This window comes from Emydura macquarii, unplaced genomic scaffold (assembly GCF_026122565.2).
Source record: "Emydura macquarii macquarii isolate MOO-44397 ecotype Brisbane River unplaced genomic scaffold, CSIRO-AGI_Emac_v2 contig_3451, whole genome shotgun sequence".
NCBI lineage: Eukaryota > Metazoa > Chordata > Testudines > Chelidae > Emydura > Emydura macquarii.
In genome coordinates, this window is record NW_027133588.1 from 4,241,925 (window position 1) to 4,262,955 (window position 21,031).

General features: G+C 40.1%; 1 protein-coding gene across 13 annotated transcripts in view; it reads left to right on the top strand.

Annotated features, from left to right (window-relative positions):
• HERC1 (HECT and RLD domain containing E3 ubiquitin protein ligase family member 1) overlaps positions 1–21,031 on the top strand; it is a 193,508-nt gene that overhangs the window by 53,150 nt on the left and 119,327 nt on the right. For all 13 annotated transcript variants that reach the window (XR_010917376.1, XM_067534599.1, XM_067534596.1 and 10 more), the window contains exons 6-12: positions 1,011–1,107; positions 2,949–3,092; positions 7,408–7,535; positions 8,651–8,795; positions 8,888–9,059; positions 10,438–10,572; positions 18,622–18,787. Coding sequence is in view for 12 of the 13 variants with exons in the window: in XM_067534599.1 (XP_067390700.1) it covers positions 1,011–1,107; positions 2,949–3,092; positions 7,408–7,535; positions 8,651–8,795; positions 8,888–9,059; positions 10,438–10,572; positions 18,622–18,787 (987 nt within the window). In the remaining variant the exon portion in view is untranslated. The remainder of the gene's footprint in view (positions 1–1,010; positions 1,108–2,948; positions 3,093–7,407; positions 7,536–8,650; positions 8,796–8,887; positions 9,060–10,437; positions 10,573–18,621; positions 18,788–21,031) is intronic.

The following is a 21,031-nucleotide window of genomic DNA, read 5'->3' on the forward strand; positions in this document are numbered from 1 at the left end:
GGGTTGAAATTAGAGCCCTGTTTCAGTTAAGGACTTAATCATGCACTTACCTTTTGTCATGTGAGTAGTTCTTTTGGTGGTCAGTGGGTCTAACTCATGCTTAAGTGCTTTGCTGAATTGGTACCTAATTTCAGAAGACTATTGATCTTTTTAGTTGCATGTAATTTTAACACACAATTCTTGACAGTGCTTTTCCTCTTCAGAGTTCACTAGTAAATCCACATAACTCCTTTGTGCAATAGATAAATATTGTATTTTCCCCATCTTTTTTCTAATAGAGAAACAGAGAGAGGCTGACTGACTTATCAAGGCCACAGAGGGAGTCAGTAGTGGAGTCAGGAGTAGCACTTGAGAGTTTCTTGCTGTCTGTGCTATCTCAATATTAAATGGCAATACATACCGCTTTAGGTGATTTTTTTTTTAAGTGACTCTCCTGAGATAATTAAGAAGAGCCACTCTTACTACTGTCATGCACATGAGAGGCAGAGGGTGGAAAGGAACAGGCTACTCCCTTGGGCTCCATGCACTCTGTTTGTGTGGAGAAGGGTGGTCTTGCAGAGTGGAAGCAAGCCTTTTCATGCTTTGCCCTTTGATAGCTCTTGGTTTGCATCTGTAGGGAATAGGGCTGATGACAGACACGTGTGAGTCTTCCTGCCTTCTTCCCCTTTTACTGCTGCTGGCCGGACCAGGTTGTCTTGCATGGCTATCCAGTTTGTTACTCTTGTTTAAGTTTGCTTGATAAATAAAAGTTGTGGCCAGATAGCCAAATTCTAGATTTCTGTCTTTCTTTGTTGCCCCTCTGCCATTTGCAAATGCTTGTTAAACACTAAGAGAATTTGTAACTATAATTTTATGAACAAGCTATATTTTATGGGAGCAAACACATGGATTTATAGTATAATAGTCCAACGGTCTTTTGGACGGCAAACTTTATTACCCAGTTCTTCTTCTACTACTACTTATAATAGCTTCAGTTTTAGCAACTTTTTTTCCCTTTGTATGTAATGTAGGTAGTTGTATGTGTGTCAGCTGGATACAGACATAGTGCTGCTGTTACAGAAGATGGAGAATTGTATACTTGGGGTGAAGGAGACTTCGGAAGACTAGGTAATTTAAAAATTCCTTGTATGAAATTGACCTGCTCTGTTGTTTTTGGAAAGTTCATATGTTCAGTGATGACACTACACATTTATTCTGACTTCTCCTTTTATATTAGAGTTTCTGAATTTTTCATCTTTACTTTGCAAAATTAATTATTTCACAGCTGATTGTTTTGACATAACATGCTTTTCACAGTGTTCCAAACTGTCTCCTATACCTTCCTTGGTGACAAAACCCCCATACTTCAAATACTCCAGCTTCCTCAACGACATCTGTAATTAAAAAAAAACCAAAAACTTTTGTAGAACTTACAAATTTAAAATTAAAATGTAGGTCAAGCTTGTCATAAAGTACATTGTGTTCTTAAGTGGTATGATTACATACAGAGAGGACCAACTGGAAGTTAGAAATGTTGGGGCAAATTGTATTACTCATGTGGGAAATGAGAAGGAAAGAAAAGGTTGTGTTGTTCCTTGTGTGAAGGGAGGTGTACTGTATTCATTTTTCTCTTTCCTTTGATTTGTCTGATTTTGAATTTTCTACCTTTTTATTAGGTTATTTGGGTTGTAACCGAGTGACTGAATTTTTTTCCTGTTGAACTGTAAATATTAATGTTAATGGTTCACTGGTTGTAGTTGCTGTTTATGATAAAGAAATTATTATAGATAAGAATTTACCTCTACTAATTCTTAAAAGCTCAGACATTAGCATTCCAGTCATCTTCTTCTTAAGGAGGGTTAATGGTGATTGTGTGCTTGGCAAGCACATAGAACACAATTTTCAATGTTAATTTTGTTAAGCAAAAAACATACTTTTTGTGATTTGAAATTTCGTAGCGTGCGCAAATAAGTTTAAAAACAATCTTTTTTTTGGCTCTGTAATTTTTCTTCAGGAAAAGGATACTCAAATAACAGGACCCTAGAACCTCATTAATTCACACTGATTAGTGTGATCCATTGTGACTTACTGAAATTTACAAAATAATAAGTGAATAAACAGTTAAAGCCAATGTGCTGCATCTAAAGCATATTTTGTTCATTTATTTGACTATTTCAGTTCCTCATTTGTCCTTGCCAGACTGGACCTGAGATAGTGTAGTTTTCCTCCCAGCAGTGGCAAAAGCAGAACTCAGAGCTGTTGGTACGTTTAAGGTTTATTGGATACCAGATTTCAGTTGTTCCTGTTTTCAGTAGGTGCTGCTCTGAGGGTTAGGTCTTTTTCCTGCTAGATTTTAGAAAATCAGCCTCATGTTCACTCTTATTGCTCTATTTTCTTGAGATGAGGAAGACCATAGTATCTGTTCAGCCCACTTTCAGGTCTTACCTGGACCTGAAGTGGGCTGAACAGATTCCTGGATTTGCCATTCTGACTCAAAGATAAATATTTCAGGCTACTCATCCTGGCCAGTTTATCTGGCTTTCTGTGATACATACATTGAATGTGTAGTGTAAAATCAGTCACTCTACCTTGTGAGACCACTCCCTTTTGGGCTAGCCACACCCCAGCATAAGGAAGGATACATTACCCCCATCTGGCCTAGTTTTGGGGACACAAAGGTAATTAACAGGTAAGAAATTTCCCTAAATTATGATGTTTCATAATGTACCAGTAAAAGTTCTGTAGTATATTTTGTAAAAATAATGAAGTGTTGGTAATTTGAGACCTTACTACAGAACTTTTCTATTAAATCTTTACTGAGAAGTGGGCAGAAACAAACAATTCTGGCATCAATTGAAAGGTGTGTGAATTACCAAAGTTCTACTGTAATTAAAATGCACAAATGGATCTTAAAATTAATAAACAGGCGGAAGGAAACATCAAAATACATTTATTTTTGTTTTTCCAAGGTCATGGTGACAGCAACAGCCGTAACATTCCAACTTTAGTAAAAGATATTAGCAATGTAGGAGAGGTTTCCTGTGGCAGTTCACACACAATAGCGCTATCCAAAGATGGAAGAACAGTATGGTCATTTGGAGGAGGAGATAATGGTATGTAAAACCTAGAATTTTAATAATAATTAACAAGTGTCGTTTGTGGTCTGAAATACGAAGAAGTATTTCTACATTTTTGAAAAATCTATGGCACTTCAAATGGACAGAACAGTTATCCATGAAGGAGCTAAAACAAAGGATTGGTGAGATGGTGAGGTAAAAGGTTGTTTGTAGATGCAAATATCTTGTGAGTTTGTGTCAGTGTACAGAAAGGAAGCCGGTAAGTAAGCAGAAGGAATTGTTGAGGGGTGTAAAAGGAGACTTTAAATTACTGTGGTAAAATGAGGCAAGTCCATGGAGGGTTTTTAAAAACAAAGATGACATTTGTATGTATTGATTTTTACAATAAATCTTCATTATATTGCACTGTCTTTTAGTTTGAGGGACTTGTAAAACTACAAGGCCCACTTGATTTTAGCTGACCTTCCTGAAATAGCATTGTACAGTGAGTATAATACAGGACAGAGTCTCTGAAGTCATAGTCCTGGTTGCTGTTTTATCTTCTATAGAGAAATTAAGTAACTTGCCCATCAGTTTCCATATGTGTAATATAGCTATAATGAGTCACTGATTTTTTTCTGAAACATGGTAGAATTAAGTTATATAAGTTTTTTCAAGTGGTGATGGTGTTGCTGTGCATGTCAATACACCTGGTTGAGAGGTCAGAATCTATTCTCTGATTTGAAGGTGGATTAACTTCTTGTCAGAAGATATAGGGAAACTAAAATGTGCTTCACACTCTTCATTTCGTTTCAAATCCAATATATTCTTAATCTCCCAAATGGAGCAGATGGTGTAATATTCTTCAGTACAGGTATATTACATGTATTTTCATCCTATGGAAGTGATCACTGTTAACTCAATTACCATATTATACTATTCCAGCCACAGTATAGTCCATGCACTTTGACTTCTTTATTTCATTTGGTAATTCTTAAGACAAAAATTATATATTGAAGTCAACATACAAATATAAGAATAAGTTTTAATGTTAGAACATAGACTTTGTATTACAAAATGGACTAATAATAATTTATCATGTCTACAGATATGTAGAATGAAAAATTTAAAGGTGGTCTGCAAAGATTTTTTTCCCCTCAAGTTTGTTCTCTTTTTCAACTTATAAGACTCGCAGGGCCATGAAGTTCTACTTTTGTTTTATTTATTTTTGTCAAAATATTTAATGACTTTTTAAATATTTGGAATAGTTGCTATGACTACCACCTCTCACAAGAAAAGCCAGAATAAGAGAGACCTAGGTCCTGCCACCTCCTGACTTTACTGCTGTTTCAGTGCCTGAAGTGCAAATAGCTTTCCTCTTTCTGTCATGCTCTTTTACTTACTCACTGTCTTGGTTAGAGCAGTTGGATTTGTTAAGGTTAAAGCTGTTACTTTGCTGCCTCCTAGCACAGTGTGTGAGGAAGGAGCAAAACTCAGAGCAGCTCATATTGCAGTCATTGCTTAATAAAACTAGTTGGAAACTAGACTTTCCATTCCATGGGGAATTCTGACCTTTTGGGGGGAGGGGGAAATTACTCCAAATTGGAAAAAAAACCCAAAACTTCCGGTGAAATTAAAATTCAGGAAATTTTCTATGCAAGACCATTGAAATGTTTCATTTCAAGTAGTGTTGGAAATATTTCATTTTGATTTTAATATTGCATTAAAATATCAAATGATACATAATATGCACACATTGAATATAATATATAAATATATTAAAATTGATATTTTAATATGTCAAACCAAAATGTATGAAAATGTTTTGACATTGTTGAAATGAAAGGTTTTGTCTTTTTCTTGAAGAAAATTTTGTCAAAATGCATGTTTCCACAAAACATTTTGAGTTTAGTAAAACTGCATATTTTGATGGAAAAATGTTCTGTCAAAAAATTTTCAGCCAGCCCTAATGATTAACACATATCCGTAGAATTCTTTATATTGCTATGATGGTTGGTGCTGGTCAGTGAGTCATGCCCTCCTTAATGTGAAGGGGGGTGGGTAAGGGAGCCCAGACCATCCAACTCCACTGGACTCTGATCCAGGGCCCTGCAAGGGTTTGCAATCCGGCGCCTAAAGGCTGCCCTCCATGGACCACTTCCTACCACCCACTCTCTATAATCCAAGTTTTGCAGTCTGTGGTGGAAAAATAATAGAGAAGGGTACACACTATCCTTCGGTCTGTTCAGGCCCAGCAGTTAGGCTCCTTTTTGCCAGATGAATGCTCCTGTAGTGCCCCTTTTCAGGAACTCCCAAGGCAGGTCCTTCTCCCGGCCTGGTCAACCCCCTTCTGATCTGACTTCTTTTAAGCTCCCTCCTCCACCTGCAGTATGCTCTGCAGATGCAGCTGAGCTGGGTCATTTGAGCCCAGAGTTGTTCTTTAACCCCTTCAGTTCTATTGTGGGGTTTATAGACCCTGTCACAACTGTTTTCACAGAAAATGACATTACATGAAATGCTGAGGGCAAAGGGCTGAATCCAAAAGACAAACTTTATGGAGGAATAAAAGACAGAAAACCTTAAAATTATGTGGGGGGCTTAAAAACATACATACTAACATATGAAGACTGTTAGAAAAATTCAGAAAAACTTTTCAGGTCACCTTTTAAGTGGAAAAAAATACAATTGTATTTTTGTTTTACTGAACATGCTAAGGCTTCACATTTAAGAGGACTTAAGTAAATGACAGATCACAAAAAGCGGAGCTAAGCAACACACCAGTGAAAATATATCAGTTAGTATGCTAGGTGTGTGTTCAGTAAACATCAGCTACAACATCTATACTTCCTTCTACTTAGTAGCAATAAAATAATTTAAAATGAAGCAAATTAGGGGAAGAGTCAACATGGTTTTTGTAAAAGGAAATCATGCCTCACCAGTCTACTAGAATTCTTTGAGGGGGGTCAACAAACATGAACAAGGGTGATCCAGTGGAAAAAATGTACTTGGATTTTCAGACAGCCTTTGAAAAGGTCCCTCACCAAAGGCTCTTAAGCAAAGTAAGTGGTCATGGGATAAGAAGGAAGGGCCTCTCCTGGATCAGTAACTGGTTAAAAGGTAGGAAATAAATGGTCAGTTTTCAGAATGGAGAGAGATAAATAGTGGTGTCCTCCAGGGGTCTGTACCTGGACCAGTACTGTTCAGCATACTCATAAATGATCTGGAAAAAGGGGTAAACAGTGAGGTGGCAAAATTTGAAGATGATACAAAACTACTCAAGATAGTTCAGTCCAATGCAGACTGTGAAGAGCTAGAAAGGAATCTCACAAAACTGGATGACTGGGCAACAAAATGGCAGATGAAATTCAATGTTGATAAATGCAAAGTAATGCACATTGGAAAACATAATCCCAACTACACATATAAAATGATGGAGTCTAAATTAGTTGTTACCACTCAAGAAAGAGATCTTGGCATCATTGTGGATAGTTTTTGAAAATATCCACTCAATGTGTAACAGCAGTCAAAAAAGTTAACAATGTTGAGAATCATTAGGAAAGGGATAGATAATAAGACAGAAAACATTGGATTGCCTCTTTGTAAATCCATGGTATGCCCACATCTTGACTACTGGGTGCAGATCAGGTTACCCCATCTCAAAAAAGATACGTTGGAATTGGAAAAGGTGCAGAAAAGGGCAATAAAATATTAGGGGTATGAAAAAGCTTCCATATAAGGAAAGATTAATAAGACTGGGACTTCTCATCTTGGAAAAGAGATGACTAAGAGAAGGGTATGATAGAGGTCTATAGCTGGTATGGAGAAAGTATTAAGGAAGTGTTACTTACTCATAACACACAAGCTAGGGGTCACCAAATGAAATTAATGGGCAGTAAGTTTAAAAGGAACAAAAGGAAGTATCTCTTCACACAATGCACAGTCAACCTGTGGAACTCCTTGCCAGAGGATGTTGTGAAGGCCAAGACTATAACGGGGTTCAAAAAAGAACTAGATAAGTTTCTGGAGGATAGGTCCATTATTGACTATTAGCCAGGATAGGCAGTGATTGCTGTTTGCCAGAGTCTGGGAATGGGTGACGGGATGGATCACTTGATGATTACCTGTTCTATTCATTCCTTCTGAAGCACCTGGCATTGGCCACTGTCGGAAGACAGGACACTGGGCTGAATGGTAATTGATCTGACCCAGTATGGCTGTTCTTATGTTCTTAAAACACTTCCCTACCAAAGAGAAACACTGAGGCAAATGTTTCTAAATCTAAAAGACTTCTGATTGGGAAGTTAAATCTTCACAGGACGTCACAACTGCACTGTACTTTAGTCTAATATTACCTTGTGTGTCTGTCTGATAGGCAAGCTTGGCCATGGTGATACCAACAGAGTGTATAAACCTAAAGTTATAGAAGCTTTGCAAGGAATGTTCATTCGCAAAGTGTGTGCTGGGAGCCAATCTTCACTTGCCTTGACATCAACAGGACAGGTAGGCAAAAAGATATTTTCACTTGAGCAACAGGTTTGCTGTTTAAAAAGATACCTGAGATTCATTATATTTAAATGTGCATGGGTATTGTTTTGTGCCATGTGACTTCTTTAGTCTATAGGGGAAAAATTCTCAAGATTATAAAATACACAGAAAGAGAATATGTTCATCTTTAGAAACTGGAACTACTTATAATTTCTATCTGTATATTTAGTATGCATTTGTATATTATAAATGCAAACACCAAAGACCCAATCCTGCAAGGGCTGTCTTTTAAAGGGTAATACAGAAATGTGGAGCTATACCATATAATAATGCATAGTCTTGATGAACATTACAGCATATATAGTAATAGCTTTGAATACATTGTTTATATAATGCCATATGTGCACATGGGCATGGATTCAGCAGTCCATTCCTGCCCACGTCAGCTAGTAAAGAAAAAATTTGTAGCTCCAAGGGTCTTGCTGTCCAAAGAAAATAATTTTTTTAAGGTTTATACATATAGTTCAGATAAATTTTGATTGAAATTTAACAAACAATGCAACAACAGCCATATTTGTCCAAGACCCTTACTTAAATCTCCCTCCACCCCGGGTAATTGCAACTCTTTCAGTATTTATGTTGGTTTGTTTGTAAATAGTATTGTGAGGCGAGATTGAATGAAATTTAATCATACAAATGGGAAGGAATTTAGAATTGGGGATTAAATTTATCCACATTTATTTTAGACAAAGTAATGTCGGGACTAAAAACAGGAGATTAATCAATATATAATTTATATGTTGTGATGCTTTGGCAAATTATGGTGGTTTGAGATCATTTAATTTGTCAAAAAAAAATGTTTGTATTTGTGAACTGGAGCGTTTGTTAGCCTGAAGAATTTTCAGTGGCTTAATGTGTTGTATTAATTTACCGAGGAGAAGTTAGGAATATATACATACATGGATGTACCAGAGCCCTGATTTGTAGAGTGCATACATACAAATATACATACATAACTTGCTTGTGCAATTACAGGTATAATTGCAGTAATTACACATACAATCTTCTGTAGCTGTGTCTCTTGACAAATACCAATAATGTGTTGAAAATGTATATGTTTGTGTTTTTAGGTATATGCGTGGGGCTGTGGTGCATGCCTAGGCTGTGGTTCTTCAGAAGCTACTGCTCTTAGACCCAAGCTTATTGAAGAGCTGGCTGCTACAAGAATAGTTGATACTTCAATTGGCGACAGCCATTGTTTGGCACTTTCTCATGGTAAAACAAATATGGTATATAGGTATTTATAATCATCTTTGATTAAAAGACACTGAACCTCAAATTTTGTTTCCTTCTTTGATTCTCTTTAGATAATGAAGTTTATGCTTGGGGTAACAATTCCATGGGACAGTGCGGTCAGGGAAATTCCACTGGTCCCATTACTAAACCAAAGAAAGTAAGTGGTTTAGACGGAATAGCAATTCAACAGATTTCAGCTGGCACTTCACATAGCCTCGCCTGGACAGCTCTTCCAAGGGACAGGTAAAATGCTACAGTTTATAAAAATACTCTGATGTGTGTATTAAAATTCTGTGATTGTCAAGAAGATTATACATCACAGTATTTCTGTTTATAATGCTTTAAAGATTGTCTGTCGTCTTTGTTTGTTTTTTTTTAATTGTGGTTCATGTTTAACAGTTATAACATATAGGAACGCTGTCAATTGGAAAATATTTTCTCTGAAGATTCTGTACCTACTATTGGACAAAGAACACTTAAGGTTACTAAAACTGAAAAGTTGAAAAACTTTTTTTTTTCCCAAGTTTGTTTATTTTGTGGATATGACAGCACTTTATGCTAGTTACACTGTTTCCTTGTATAATCATTAGCAAGGAAAAAACATTTAAGGGCTTGTGTAAACAAAACCCTGAATAGAGACGCTTCAGTTTGAGAGGCTTATTTTAGTTTAACTTAAGTCAATTGGGAATTGGTTTAAGTTACCTGAAATAAGCCATTCAAATACAAAAATAAGTGTGTCCACATAGATGTTTGCTCTGGTTGAACTAAATCAGTTTAAAACTGTTTGTTAGGCCTTGTCCATGCTTGAAGCTGAAGCAGTTTAATTGAGAAGACCCTGATAAAACGCAATATAGAAGTAGAGAAACGCTTAATTTTTTTGTAAGGATTTCCAAAATTTTTTCAAAACATTCTGTTTTAAAGGGAGCTATAATAGAAAATGGAATTTTCAAAAATAACATCAAATGACTGTATCTCTTCAAACTCTGACTTTGTCAAAATTTCTATAGTGAATAAGTAACTTTCATGATGCCAAATTAGCTTTAAGGCTGTTTTACAGCTCCTCTTAAGAATCAGCTGCCAAAAAAAAAAAATTAAAAAAAATCCCATGTCCCTATATTTAAGGTACCCATAAAAGCACATCTTTTGTTTTACAGAAAAGAAATATTTTCTGCCCCAATAACTATTTTGTTAGGTGAAGCTGTGAGCCAAAAACCTTAGTCATAGAGTTTAAAGCCAGAAGGAACCACCAGATCATCTAGTCTGACTTCCTGTATATCACAGCCCACCAGCACCACCCAGAATGCACACACTGAACCCAACAACTAAACTTAGACCAAAGTATTACAGCCCACAGGAGACTAAACTCTTATGTGCCACAGGCAGAGAAGAGGAGGGGCTGAGGTGCACTAGTGCCCGAGATCTCTGTGGTGGCAAGGAATTAAGAGAGAAACCTGGACAACTCCAGCAAGAGTCCATGCTGCCAAGGAATGTGCTGATAGTGTCCTTGACATGACAACCATATTAATTTATAGTAATTGTTAATTTATTATACAAATAGTTGCATGTTTTACATGTTCATTTATTTCAGTGTACTTCATGCATTTCTTATGTTTGATTCCAGACAAGTTGTTGCATGGCACAGACCCTATTGTGTAGACCTTGAAGAAAGTACCTTCTCCCATCTCCGGTCCTTTCTTGAGCGGTACTGTGATAAAATTAACAGCGAAGTTCCCCCTCTTCCTTTCCCTTCATCAAGGTATCTATAAAGGATATGAATGTCTAGTTTTGTTATGTATTTTTTTTTTGTTAGAATACTGATATATGGTTTTGTTTTTTTGTTTTTAATAGTAAAGATTTGGGATTCTGGTTTCCTGGGTTAAGCTGCCTTTGCTGTTCAGGTGTACTTTATTTTGCAATACAATATTTTTGTCAGTGCCAAAAATCAAACTACTCTTCTTTGAGTGATTGCACATGTGCATTCCCCTCTTGGTGTGTGTGCACCCCGAGGACAGTTGTCAGAATTTTTTCCCCTCAGCAGTACTTGTTGGGGCAGCTTGTGTATCTTCTCCTGTAGCAAGCCACTGCATGCATGTATACAGGGAGGAGCGGCCCCTGGCCTCTCTGTTCCTCCTTACTGCCTGTGATGGTGGTTGTAATCTGTTGGCCTTGCTTCTGCAAGTGCTCTTTACTGTTTTTTCTTGTATATAGTTACATATTTGTACAGTTATTAGGGTTAGTTAGTATTTGTTAATTTATTCTCTGTTTTCCAAGTTTGGGGTTCTGTTATTGGTACCGAGGGATGCCTCGATCACTGGGCTTCAAGCCCTGTCTGCCATACTTTAATCCCATGCCTGTGAGCAACCCGCACTCTAGTTTGATGTGCTTGGATGAGTCTTATGTTCGGGATCAGTGCCAGATATGCAAGGATTTCAAGCTTAAGAAAGGTGGAGAGGCCAGGTTGAAGCTTTTTGATGGAGGCTGCTCTGATACCACCTTCAGAGCCTTTCAGTCGGAGAGGGTACTGAGAACTTCAGCATCTGTGAGATGTGCACCTCTGATGGTGACTGAGTCCTGGCACTGCTCTCACTCACCAGTACCAAGGAAGAAGCAGAAGGCTTCCAAGGACACTGCTGAGAGAGGCAGATCTCTGATCCCGCAGCCTTCCCAGAAAAGAACAGAGTGTTGAATAGAGTGCAGTTAAAATCAAAGCACTCCTCCACTCATCCATTGACTGAGTTGGCATCATTGGCTGTGGTGCTGGACCACGCACTATCGAGTCCAGGGCCCAAAGCAGCACCTTCATCAGTTCCACTGTCTACATATCTTATGCACCGGTCAGAGGCTGTCCTGGTACCATTTGCACCATCAGGCGGCCAGAGGCTTGCTGAACTTATTGGTGCTGGTCTTCCCAGTGGTGCAGGAGATCACTCCTCCTGTACCAGAGACAGCTTGACGCCAGTTTCCTCAGTGCAGTACCCAGCACCGAGTCAGCCTCCTGCCTCCTGGAGCTCTTATTCTTTGGTACCGTTGAGATGGAAGCCAGTGATGTCTTGTCTTCACTTTCCCAGACTCCCGGCACCAGTCCCCAGTGCCTATTGCATTAGCCCCTATGTGGTCAGGAGAAGGCAACTCCTCTTCTGATTTGGCAGTTGGCTCTTATGTTTCCCAGGCACAGAATGTGTCTTGCTACTCCCCACCTAGAGCTTACCACCTGGGGTACTTGCAAGACCCTTAGATTGGTGCTGGCATGGATGTGTTGCCTGTAAACATAGGGGTCCAATTCCCTTTCAGTGGCCCTTCTGAAACTTGTGGATAGAGATTTCCTTCCCTTTCTGGATCCTCCCCATGTCAGTCACATTCAGTTTCCTCGGGTGGATGTAGGAAGTCAGGTCATTGAGTCCCTCCTGATCCTGATTCTGGTCCTGGTACTGGGTCTGATACAGAACAGGAAGAAGGTGTTAAGGAGCATCTGGCAGGACAGTTAACAAAGGAGGCACAGCCTTAACCTGTGCTAGCTTCATCCTCCTTTCCAGATGAAGCAGTTTCTTCAGGGGTGATTTTTTCCCCCCTTCTGATGACTGCAAGGTTCACCAGGAGCTCTTATAAAGGGTTGCTTTGGTCGTGTCCATTTAGGTGGAGGTGGTTAGGGAATCTTCTCATTGCCTTGGTGATGCCTCTGGTGCTCCATCTCAGGTGGTTCTGTCAATTATTGAAGCAGTTTTAGACCTTATCAAGGCTCTCTGTCAAACTCCATTCTCCCTTCCTCCCACAGCAAAACTAGTGGAATATAGATATTATATGCACACTCAGAGTTTTGAGCATTTTTATTCCCACGCTCCTCCAGGGTTATTGGTTGTTTCAGCTGCCAATGAGAGGGAGTGCCATGGGAATCAGGTGTCTTACCCCTACGTCAAGGGATGCAAAAAAGCAGGACTTGTTCAGTAAAAATAATGTATTCTGTGGCAGGGTTATAGCTTAGAGTCACTTAACCAACAGGTTTTATTATGGTGATATGACTTTAATATCTGGAATATTGTTCTCAACTTGAAGAACAAGTTGCCTGAGGAAACTAAGCAGGAGTTCCTTTTCCTGATAGATGAAGGGAAGTTGGTGAGAACTTCACTGCTGGCTGATTTGGATGCAGCTGACTCAGCTGCTAGGACCATGCATGGTCTCTGCCATCACTATGCACAAATGATAGTGCATAGTGACAGTCTGCGGGGTTACCCCAAGAGGTTCAGCAGACTGTGAACCCTACCATTTTGAAGGGTCATCCCTCTTTTAATCTCAGAAGATTGATAAATTTCACAGCTTAAAGGACTCCAGGGTGACTCTGAAGTCATTGGTGCACATACTCCTGCCCTGTCCAGGAAGAACATTCGTCTTCAGTAGTCCCACAGATATCCCAATTTTACACTTTGGAAGGACTGATCAAGGAAAAAGAGTAGGCAGTTATAGACACATATCAACTCTGCCTCTTCTTCAGCACCTCCTGGTCTATCTAAGCACGCTAGGAATACTAAGCAACCATTCGGATGGTTCAGTCAAGGATGCCAGACCAGTCTCTGTAATTCCAGTTTCTCCTTCCCCTTTGTTTGCAAACTGTTTATCCTGTTTCCTTAGTGCTTGGTCCCAAAGTATTTTGAACCCAGGGGTATTACGCATTTTGGATGTGGGATACGCCCTCCAGTTTTTCTTTCCTGTCCATCTCCGGAGACAACTCTCAAGAGGAGCTCCTCCTACAGAAGGTTCAGTCTTTTATGTGGGGGCAAGCCATAGAAGAGGTTTTTCAATCTCTCAGAGAAAGAGCATTCTGTTCCCACTGTTTTCTAATACTGAAAACAAAGGGCAGTTTCAGGCCAATTTTAGACCTACGTTAACTCAGCAGATTTCTAAAAAAGATTTTTCATGGCCATGCTGGCTTTCAGTATTCTCTGCCTAGATCTTGGTGAATTGTATGCTACCTTCAATTTAAAAGACGCCTATTTCCATGTGGCAATTTTTATCAAATCCATCTCAGATTTCTGGTAAATCAATCTCATTACCAGTTCAGTGCTGCCTTTTGGCCTGTCAACAGTTTCCCAGGTTTTTACAAAATATATGGCATTGGTAGGTGCTGTCCTGAAAAAGTTAGGAGTGCAATCCTATCTCTGCCTGACTAGTTGGTGAGAGGTTGTTCTGGGATTCTGGCACTGTCCAGTGTAACTCTTATCCAGTCAACTTTCAAGGCATTAGGACTGTCGATCAATTCAGAAGAGTCTATCCTCTGACCAGTTCAGAGGATAGACTTTAGAGGGGCAGCAGTGGACTTCCCCAAAGCAGAGCTGCTGCTTTGAGTGACTGCACATGTCCATTCCACTAGGTGTATGGGATCCCTTGTGCACAGTTGTTGGAGATTTTTGCCTTAGCAGTACCTACCAGGGTAGTGCAAGAACCCTCTGGTGCTTCATGCCACTGCACTTAGGCATAAAAGGCTGCACTGTCCCCAGCCTCTCTCAGTTCCTTCCTGCCACCAATAATGGTTGGTTGTTATTGCTGTGACCCTTGTTTTTTCATATCCCTTGTATATAAAGTACCTTGTAGTGTTAGTTTAGTCTTGTATAACAGTTCTGTAAGTAGTATTGTAAACTTATATCTCTGTCTTTTTAGTGTGGGGTTTCTGTTGCCTGGTTTGGGTACCTGGATTGGTACCAGACCCAGGCCCCATTCTCCTGGTTTCAAAGCCTGTCACTCAAGTAACAGGTCTATGCCAGTGAGCAACTCTCATCCCAGTTGCTTAAGTGTCTGGGAGAGGTGCATGTCAGTGATGAATATCACATTTGTAGGGGGTTCAAACCCCATTCAAAAAAAGACTGCCAGACATAAGTTCCTGCCCATGGAGTCTGCATTTCCTCCACTGTCAGAGCCTTCCTGCTCCGAGTAGGTACCCAGAGCATCCAAATCTGTCACGAGTGCTCCTCCGGTTCTTACTGAGTCATCAGCCAGATCTGCCATGCCAGTGCCTAAGAAGAGACTTCATATATCGCTTAAGGACTCGGTACTGGCATCCTCCAAGAGGAAGACACAGAATGCTCGCAAGTGGTGCCCTAAATAGTCGCTTCCCCAGGAGCAATCTGTGAGCCAGGACGGATTGCTGAGTCCAGAACCCAGAAAGGGTCTGTTGAGACCAATCCTAGAAGCATTGATGCACCTCTCAATACTGCAGTTTCAAGACCCTTTCCAGTGCCGTTGACACTTGAGATGTTTGAGGGAGCCAGGGAGTTACTGAGCTTGTCAGTACTGGCTTCTTCCATGATTAGAGCCTCTCATGGTACCAACATTGGAATCTCACACTCCTTTGGCTCCAACTCCAACCCCAGAGCACAGATCAGTAGTGGCCGCTTCTACTCTGGCGGCACCTCTGTGCAGGATTGCATCTAGAGGCAAGCCAGTCATTATCTAATTGGTACCCCTTCTTTAGATTCTGAGACTCGCTCACTGGTACTGATGAGTTCGGCTTCCCCTAGTCAGAGGAAACTGACTTCTCATCAGACTCGGAAGTTGGATCCTTTCTGTCCTGGCCTGAGCGTGCCCAACAGCCACAATGGTGTGCCTGCCCTTGTGGTACCATCTACAGCCTCAGCATATTAGGAGTCAGTGGCCTTCTCAGAGTTGGGTTCCATGTCTATATCAATGGCCCTTAGGGCTTCCTGCCATGGTCCAGAGCCTTTCCTCTCCCTTACTGCATCTCTATGTCACTGAAGTGCCAGGAGCATATACAGGAAGGTCACCATCCTTGTTTCCCCGATACCATGCAGGTGGAGTTGCGAGCTGTCAACTCCCCTCTAGAGGATTTGGAGGAGGGGCTTCCTCAACAACCTCCAGCCTCCTCCTCTTCGTCATCTGATGAGGCAGTAGTGGCTGAATCTACCTCTCCTTCTCCTGATGATGATTTTTAGAGCTCATCAAGCCTTGTTGAGGAGGGGCTTCAGCTTTAAATATCAAGCCGGAAGAGGTACAAGAACGGTTACAGAGGCTTGTGGATATTTTGGCCTCGGCAGATCCCTCTAGGGTAACTGTCCCTATTAATGAGGCTATCTGGAGCCTTTCAGGGTTATGTGGCAGACTAATTCTTCCCTGCTTCTCACAGCCAAAAGGGTGGAGAAAAGATATTCTGTCCCTTTAGAGAATTCAAGCCCTTTTACAACCATTCTCCTCCAGGCTTCCTGTTGGTTGTGATGGCCAATGAAAAGGAGAGGCAAGGACATCAAGCCTTTACTCCAAAGGGAAAGGAAGCGAAGAAGCTTTATTCCACAGGAGGTTTACAGCTCACGACTGTGAACCAGCAAGCTCTACTGGGTCGATAAAATTTCAATCTGTGGAAATAACATACTGACGGTCAAAGACAAGCTTCCTGATGATGCAAGACAGGACTTTTCTGTGTTTTGTTGGAGGAAGACAGATTAGTTGCCAGAACGAAGTTGCAGGCAAACCTGGATGCAGTGGACTTCAGAGCTTAAGCTCTGGCCGCAGCCATCACAATGTAGCATTCATCTTAGCTGCAGGGATCAGGCCTCCCCGTGGAGGTGCAACAAACAATTTAGGACCTCCTGTTTGAAGGGACTTCGCTAGTTTCCAGTAAAATGGATGAAGGTCTGCATAGCCTTAAGGATTCTGAGGATCTACAGGCAGCAAAAAGAAAACCATTCTGCCCACAGCATTTCCAGTGGTTCCAGTCCTTTTTGCCATGTTCCCTGGATCTGCCCAAAAAGAGGGGCAGGAGTTTCAAGAGATTTCCCCTCCATCCTTATCTACAGTGGCCAGCTCTTGCAGGTATCCTGGGCCTTCAAAACAATAATTTTGACAGCAGTATACCACTCTGCATAGTGCCATCTTTTTCCAAGCCCTGTTTGTGCCAGCTGCTTTTCCCACTTCCTAGGTTCTTAGACCTGCATCACCATGGATCAATGGGTCTTAAGCATGGTGGAACTGGGATACGCCCTCCAATTTATTTCTATTCCCCCTTCCCATCCAAGTTCCCCATCCCTTTTCAGGGAACACTCTCACAAGAGTGTACTACTTTAAGAGGTCCATTCTCTCCTCTGCATAGGACCATAGAGAAAGATCCCATGTCATTCAGGGGAAAGGGTTTTTATTCATCTTACTCCCTTGCCTCGAAGACAAAGGGGGGCCTTAGATTAAAGGCAGTTAAACAAGTACCTGAAGAAAATGAAATTCTGAATAGTCACTCTAACATCTATTTTCACTTCCTTAGACCTTGGGGACTGGTATGCTGCTCTTGACTTAAAGGATGCTTAGCAATTCATCAGAGCCAATGAAAATTTCTGAGGTTCATGGTCAATGCACTCCACTACCAATTTGCAGTGCTGCCTTTTGAACTGTCAGCAGCCCCTTGTATTTTCATGAAATGCATGGCGGCAGTAGCAAAACCCTGCTAATATCTGCATAAGAGTTCCATTTGTCCCTCCTCAATCATCACTAATGCTAGTAACGAATGTGTCTGCCCTAGGTTGGGTGCTCGTCTGGGTTCATAAAGGACCTGATTTCTCACATAAATGTCAGAGGTTTGAGAGCTATCCAGCTGGCATGTCAGGTTTTCTACCACATATCAAGGGGGAAAGCCTCTCTCAGACAACAGAGCAGAAATCTTCTCTCTATAGACAAGAAGGGAGGGGCCTGCTTATCCCTGCTCTTCCAAGATGCGATTTCTATATGGGATTTTTTCATTGCCAGCTCGATCGATCTCAGTCTCGTCTCTTACCTTCTAGGAGTGCAGAATGAGCTGGCAGATGACCTAAGTAGGTCCTTTATGAGTCACCATGAGTGGTCCCTTTGTCCAGATGTAGCCAAGTCCATTTTCCAGATCTGGAGGACTCCCCGGTAGACTTCTTTGCAACAAGATACAACAGGAAATGCCAGAAGTTTTGTCCCTACAGGGTCATAGTTTGCGTTCCCTGATGGATGCTTTCCTGTTGCTCTGGTCAAGCAACCTTCCGTATGCTTTCCCACCAATTCCATTTCTTCTCAGGGTGCTACAGTAAATCAGATTGGATCATGCCCGAGTCATTCCTGTGCCAGTGTGGCTAAGGCAGTTCTGGTTCTCCACTCTCCTGTCTCTTCTGGTGAAAGAGTTCAGACCCCTTCCATTGGACCTAATTTCTCAAGACCATGGTCCCTTGCACCATCCAAATCTGCAGGCATTCCATCTTAAAGCATGGATGCCCCATGGTTAGACTCTGGGGAGCAGTAGTGTTCAAAAGATGTTCAAGATGTGCTGTTGAATAGTAGAATATTATCTTCTAGGTCTACTTGCCTTTAGCTGATCTGGAATTTCACCAATGCATTCTTCAGTTGAGCATATCTTGGTCTATCTTTTGTACCTAAAACAGCAAGGTTTGGCCATTAGCTCTATCAAGATTCACCTAGCAACTATCCCTGCCTTCCACCATCGGGTGAATAACCACTCTGTCTTTTATATTAGAATGTATAGTAGTAGACACACTTTAAAATTGAAATAAACACTGAAGTCACCTCTTTCCCAGTTATTTGTTCTCATCGTTGCAAAATTTGGGCTCTGTGCTTTTTGTTTTTAAATTGTACTGATGAATCAGAATGGCAATAGATTTTCTAGGGGAATTTATTTAAAATCCTAAATCATGACTTATTTATTCATTTCTGTGGCCTGCAAAACTTCATGGCAGGATTTGCCAAAAATACTGGTTAGGTATGTGGAATGGTGGGGGGGAAGTAACATAAAATAAAATTGAGGCGAGAGGCTGATTAACAACAACATTTTGTTTTGCAGAGAACATCACAGTTTCCTTAAGTTGTGCCTGAAGTTGCTTTCTAATCATCTTGCTCTTGCATTAGCGGGAGGAGTAGCTACTAGCATTCTTGGAAGGCAGGCAGGCCCACTTCGGAATTTGCTGTTTAGGCTGATGGATGCCTCAGTCCCAGATGAAATACAAGAAGTAAGTAATTTTATTCAGTCCACAAATTTAGTTCACATCCAATTCTCTTTAATATATGGTTATGGTCAGAAAAGGTATTCTGTAAAAATGGCACCTTAGTACTACTAATACTTGATTTACTGATTCAAATCCAGTTTTGAGTTGTAAATTGAGCCAGTTTGATAAATAGTTTTTGATGTGAATAGATATCTGAACCCCAGTATAACTTCAGTTTTTCATTTTGTTCATACTTGTATAGCTATCTGATATATTATTGCTTTTTTCCTCCTATTTTGAATGCATTGCTGATTTTAAACAGCAGCTTTATTTTTATCATGGTACAGATAGGAAAAATGGAAAAAATTGTGAATAAGAAAAGTTAAAAAGCACAACATACATCTGATTGTGCAAATGCAAGGAAGTATTTACTCATATGAGAACTTCCATTGGAATATTCTACTCATGACTATGAGCTTGCAGCATCAGATCCCAACTTCTAGACCTCCTTATAATTTTTCCACAATCGTTTAGAATGAGCTGTGCTGCACAAGATATTTGTGACCAAAAATCATTGAGCCACCTAGTAGCTTTCAGAAATGTATATGAAAGAAGTAGGTTGCCTCACTGTTTGGTGTCCATGCCTCAAAAGTCAGCACCATTGTAAATGGAATGTTTTTTTGACAGTCCCAGTGGAGACACCCAGAACTAAGCAGGCAATAGTGGTGATGGTGAGTTATTTATGAAGATGAATCCTCTCACCCTGGAAATTGGTCCCTTCAGATCACACCTATAGAGCAGTTGTTGGGGAAGTTGCTGGGGCAGTGTGGGGAAAGATTGCACTTCAGTGGAAGGAAATAGATGCTGTGAGAAATATTGATACCCAGTATAGGAAACTGGTCATCTGCTTATTGATTAGGAAGAATTACCAAATAATGTTTACTATGTACAGTAACTCTTTAAAAATTAGATGACTCTTCAGAGCTGTAATTCATCTTTTTCATGTGTATTTGTGCAGTACCCTTACTGAAAATAATCATTTTGTACCTAGCTGGAAGGTTATATGCTCATTGTGTATACAGCTCAGATCTGAATGGTTGAAGTGTCTAGACCTCTACATTTTTCAGTTGATGGTCAAGTGTTTGGCATAAATTCAGATCAATAGATCATGAATTTAATGAAAACTACACCTCATTTATTCTTTTAGAGTAACATGAATAGCCTGGGTCATATTTCTACTTAAGGAATTTTGAGTCCCATGCCAGTATTTTGAAAAAAAACCACTTATATAATGCTTTAATATTTAAAAAGAGAACCTAAGGTTATAAAGATGCTTGTCTAGAGAACTATAGCATTTTACAAACAGCTTGAAGTGCTACCAGGGATGAATTTAATCCATTTTGCTAATTTATTTTGGCAATTAATTTGAGAACCCATAACATTTTAGGATTAAAAAGACCTTGCCAAATTTTCTTAATTAATGCAATAAAGAATCCCAGAATAACTCATGTTGTTACTATCTTTTCTGAGTTGAATTCATGTTTTCTCACAAAAATCTTTAATTTAGAGTTAACGGTTGCTAATAGGTATATCCTCACAAAACTGCAAACACCAAAAAGAAGGAAATTGCACAAGGACATTTGTACCTGAGAGACTACCATTCTCCAAGTGTTCTCCCTACTAAGGGTTTGATCCAAAACCATTGAAGTCAGTAGGAAGATTCCCATCAAGTTCAGTGGGTATTAGATCAGGTCCTAATACACTAACACTGTCTTTAACACACTCCATTTTCATTTCAATAAAAAGCACCTTCAATGCATCTGCTGCAAAAAGAAAACCATGCTGCAATGCACAACCTTTTAATAGATAGTTCTCTTAAAATCATAGTATTAAGTCATAGGGCCTAGTCATAATGTTAGTCCTGAAATAAGCTGTGTGGGTGTGTGGACCCATGTGCAGAGTTGATTTCAGGATGTGGGCCTAAAATGGGGATGGAAACTTCATATTTGAAGGCCCTTCATTGAGAAATCCTCCTCTCTCTGGCACCCTTAATAATTGGACTAAATGCTGTTAGCTTGCATGACTCTGCTGGTCTCAACGGTCATATTATCATTCAGTTTAATTATGTATGTATGTAGCATTCTAACAGAATACACAGAAAGCTGCCATCGTTTGTTCTAGGTGCATCTGATAACATTAAAAAAAAAATCTAACTACAACCAACAGCTAACCCACAAGCAACCCCTTACAAAAAGTCCTCTTCCCCAT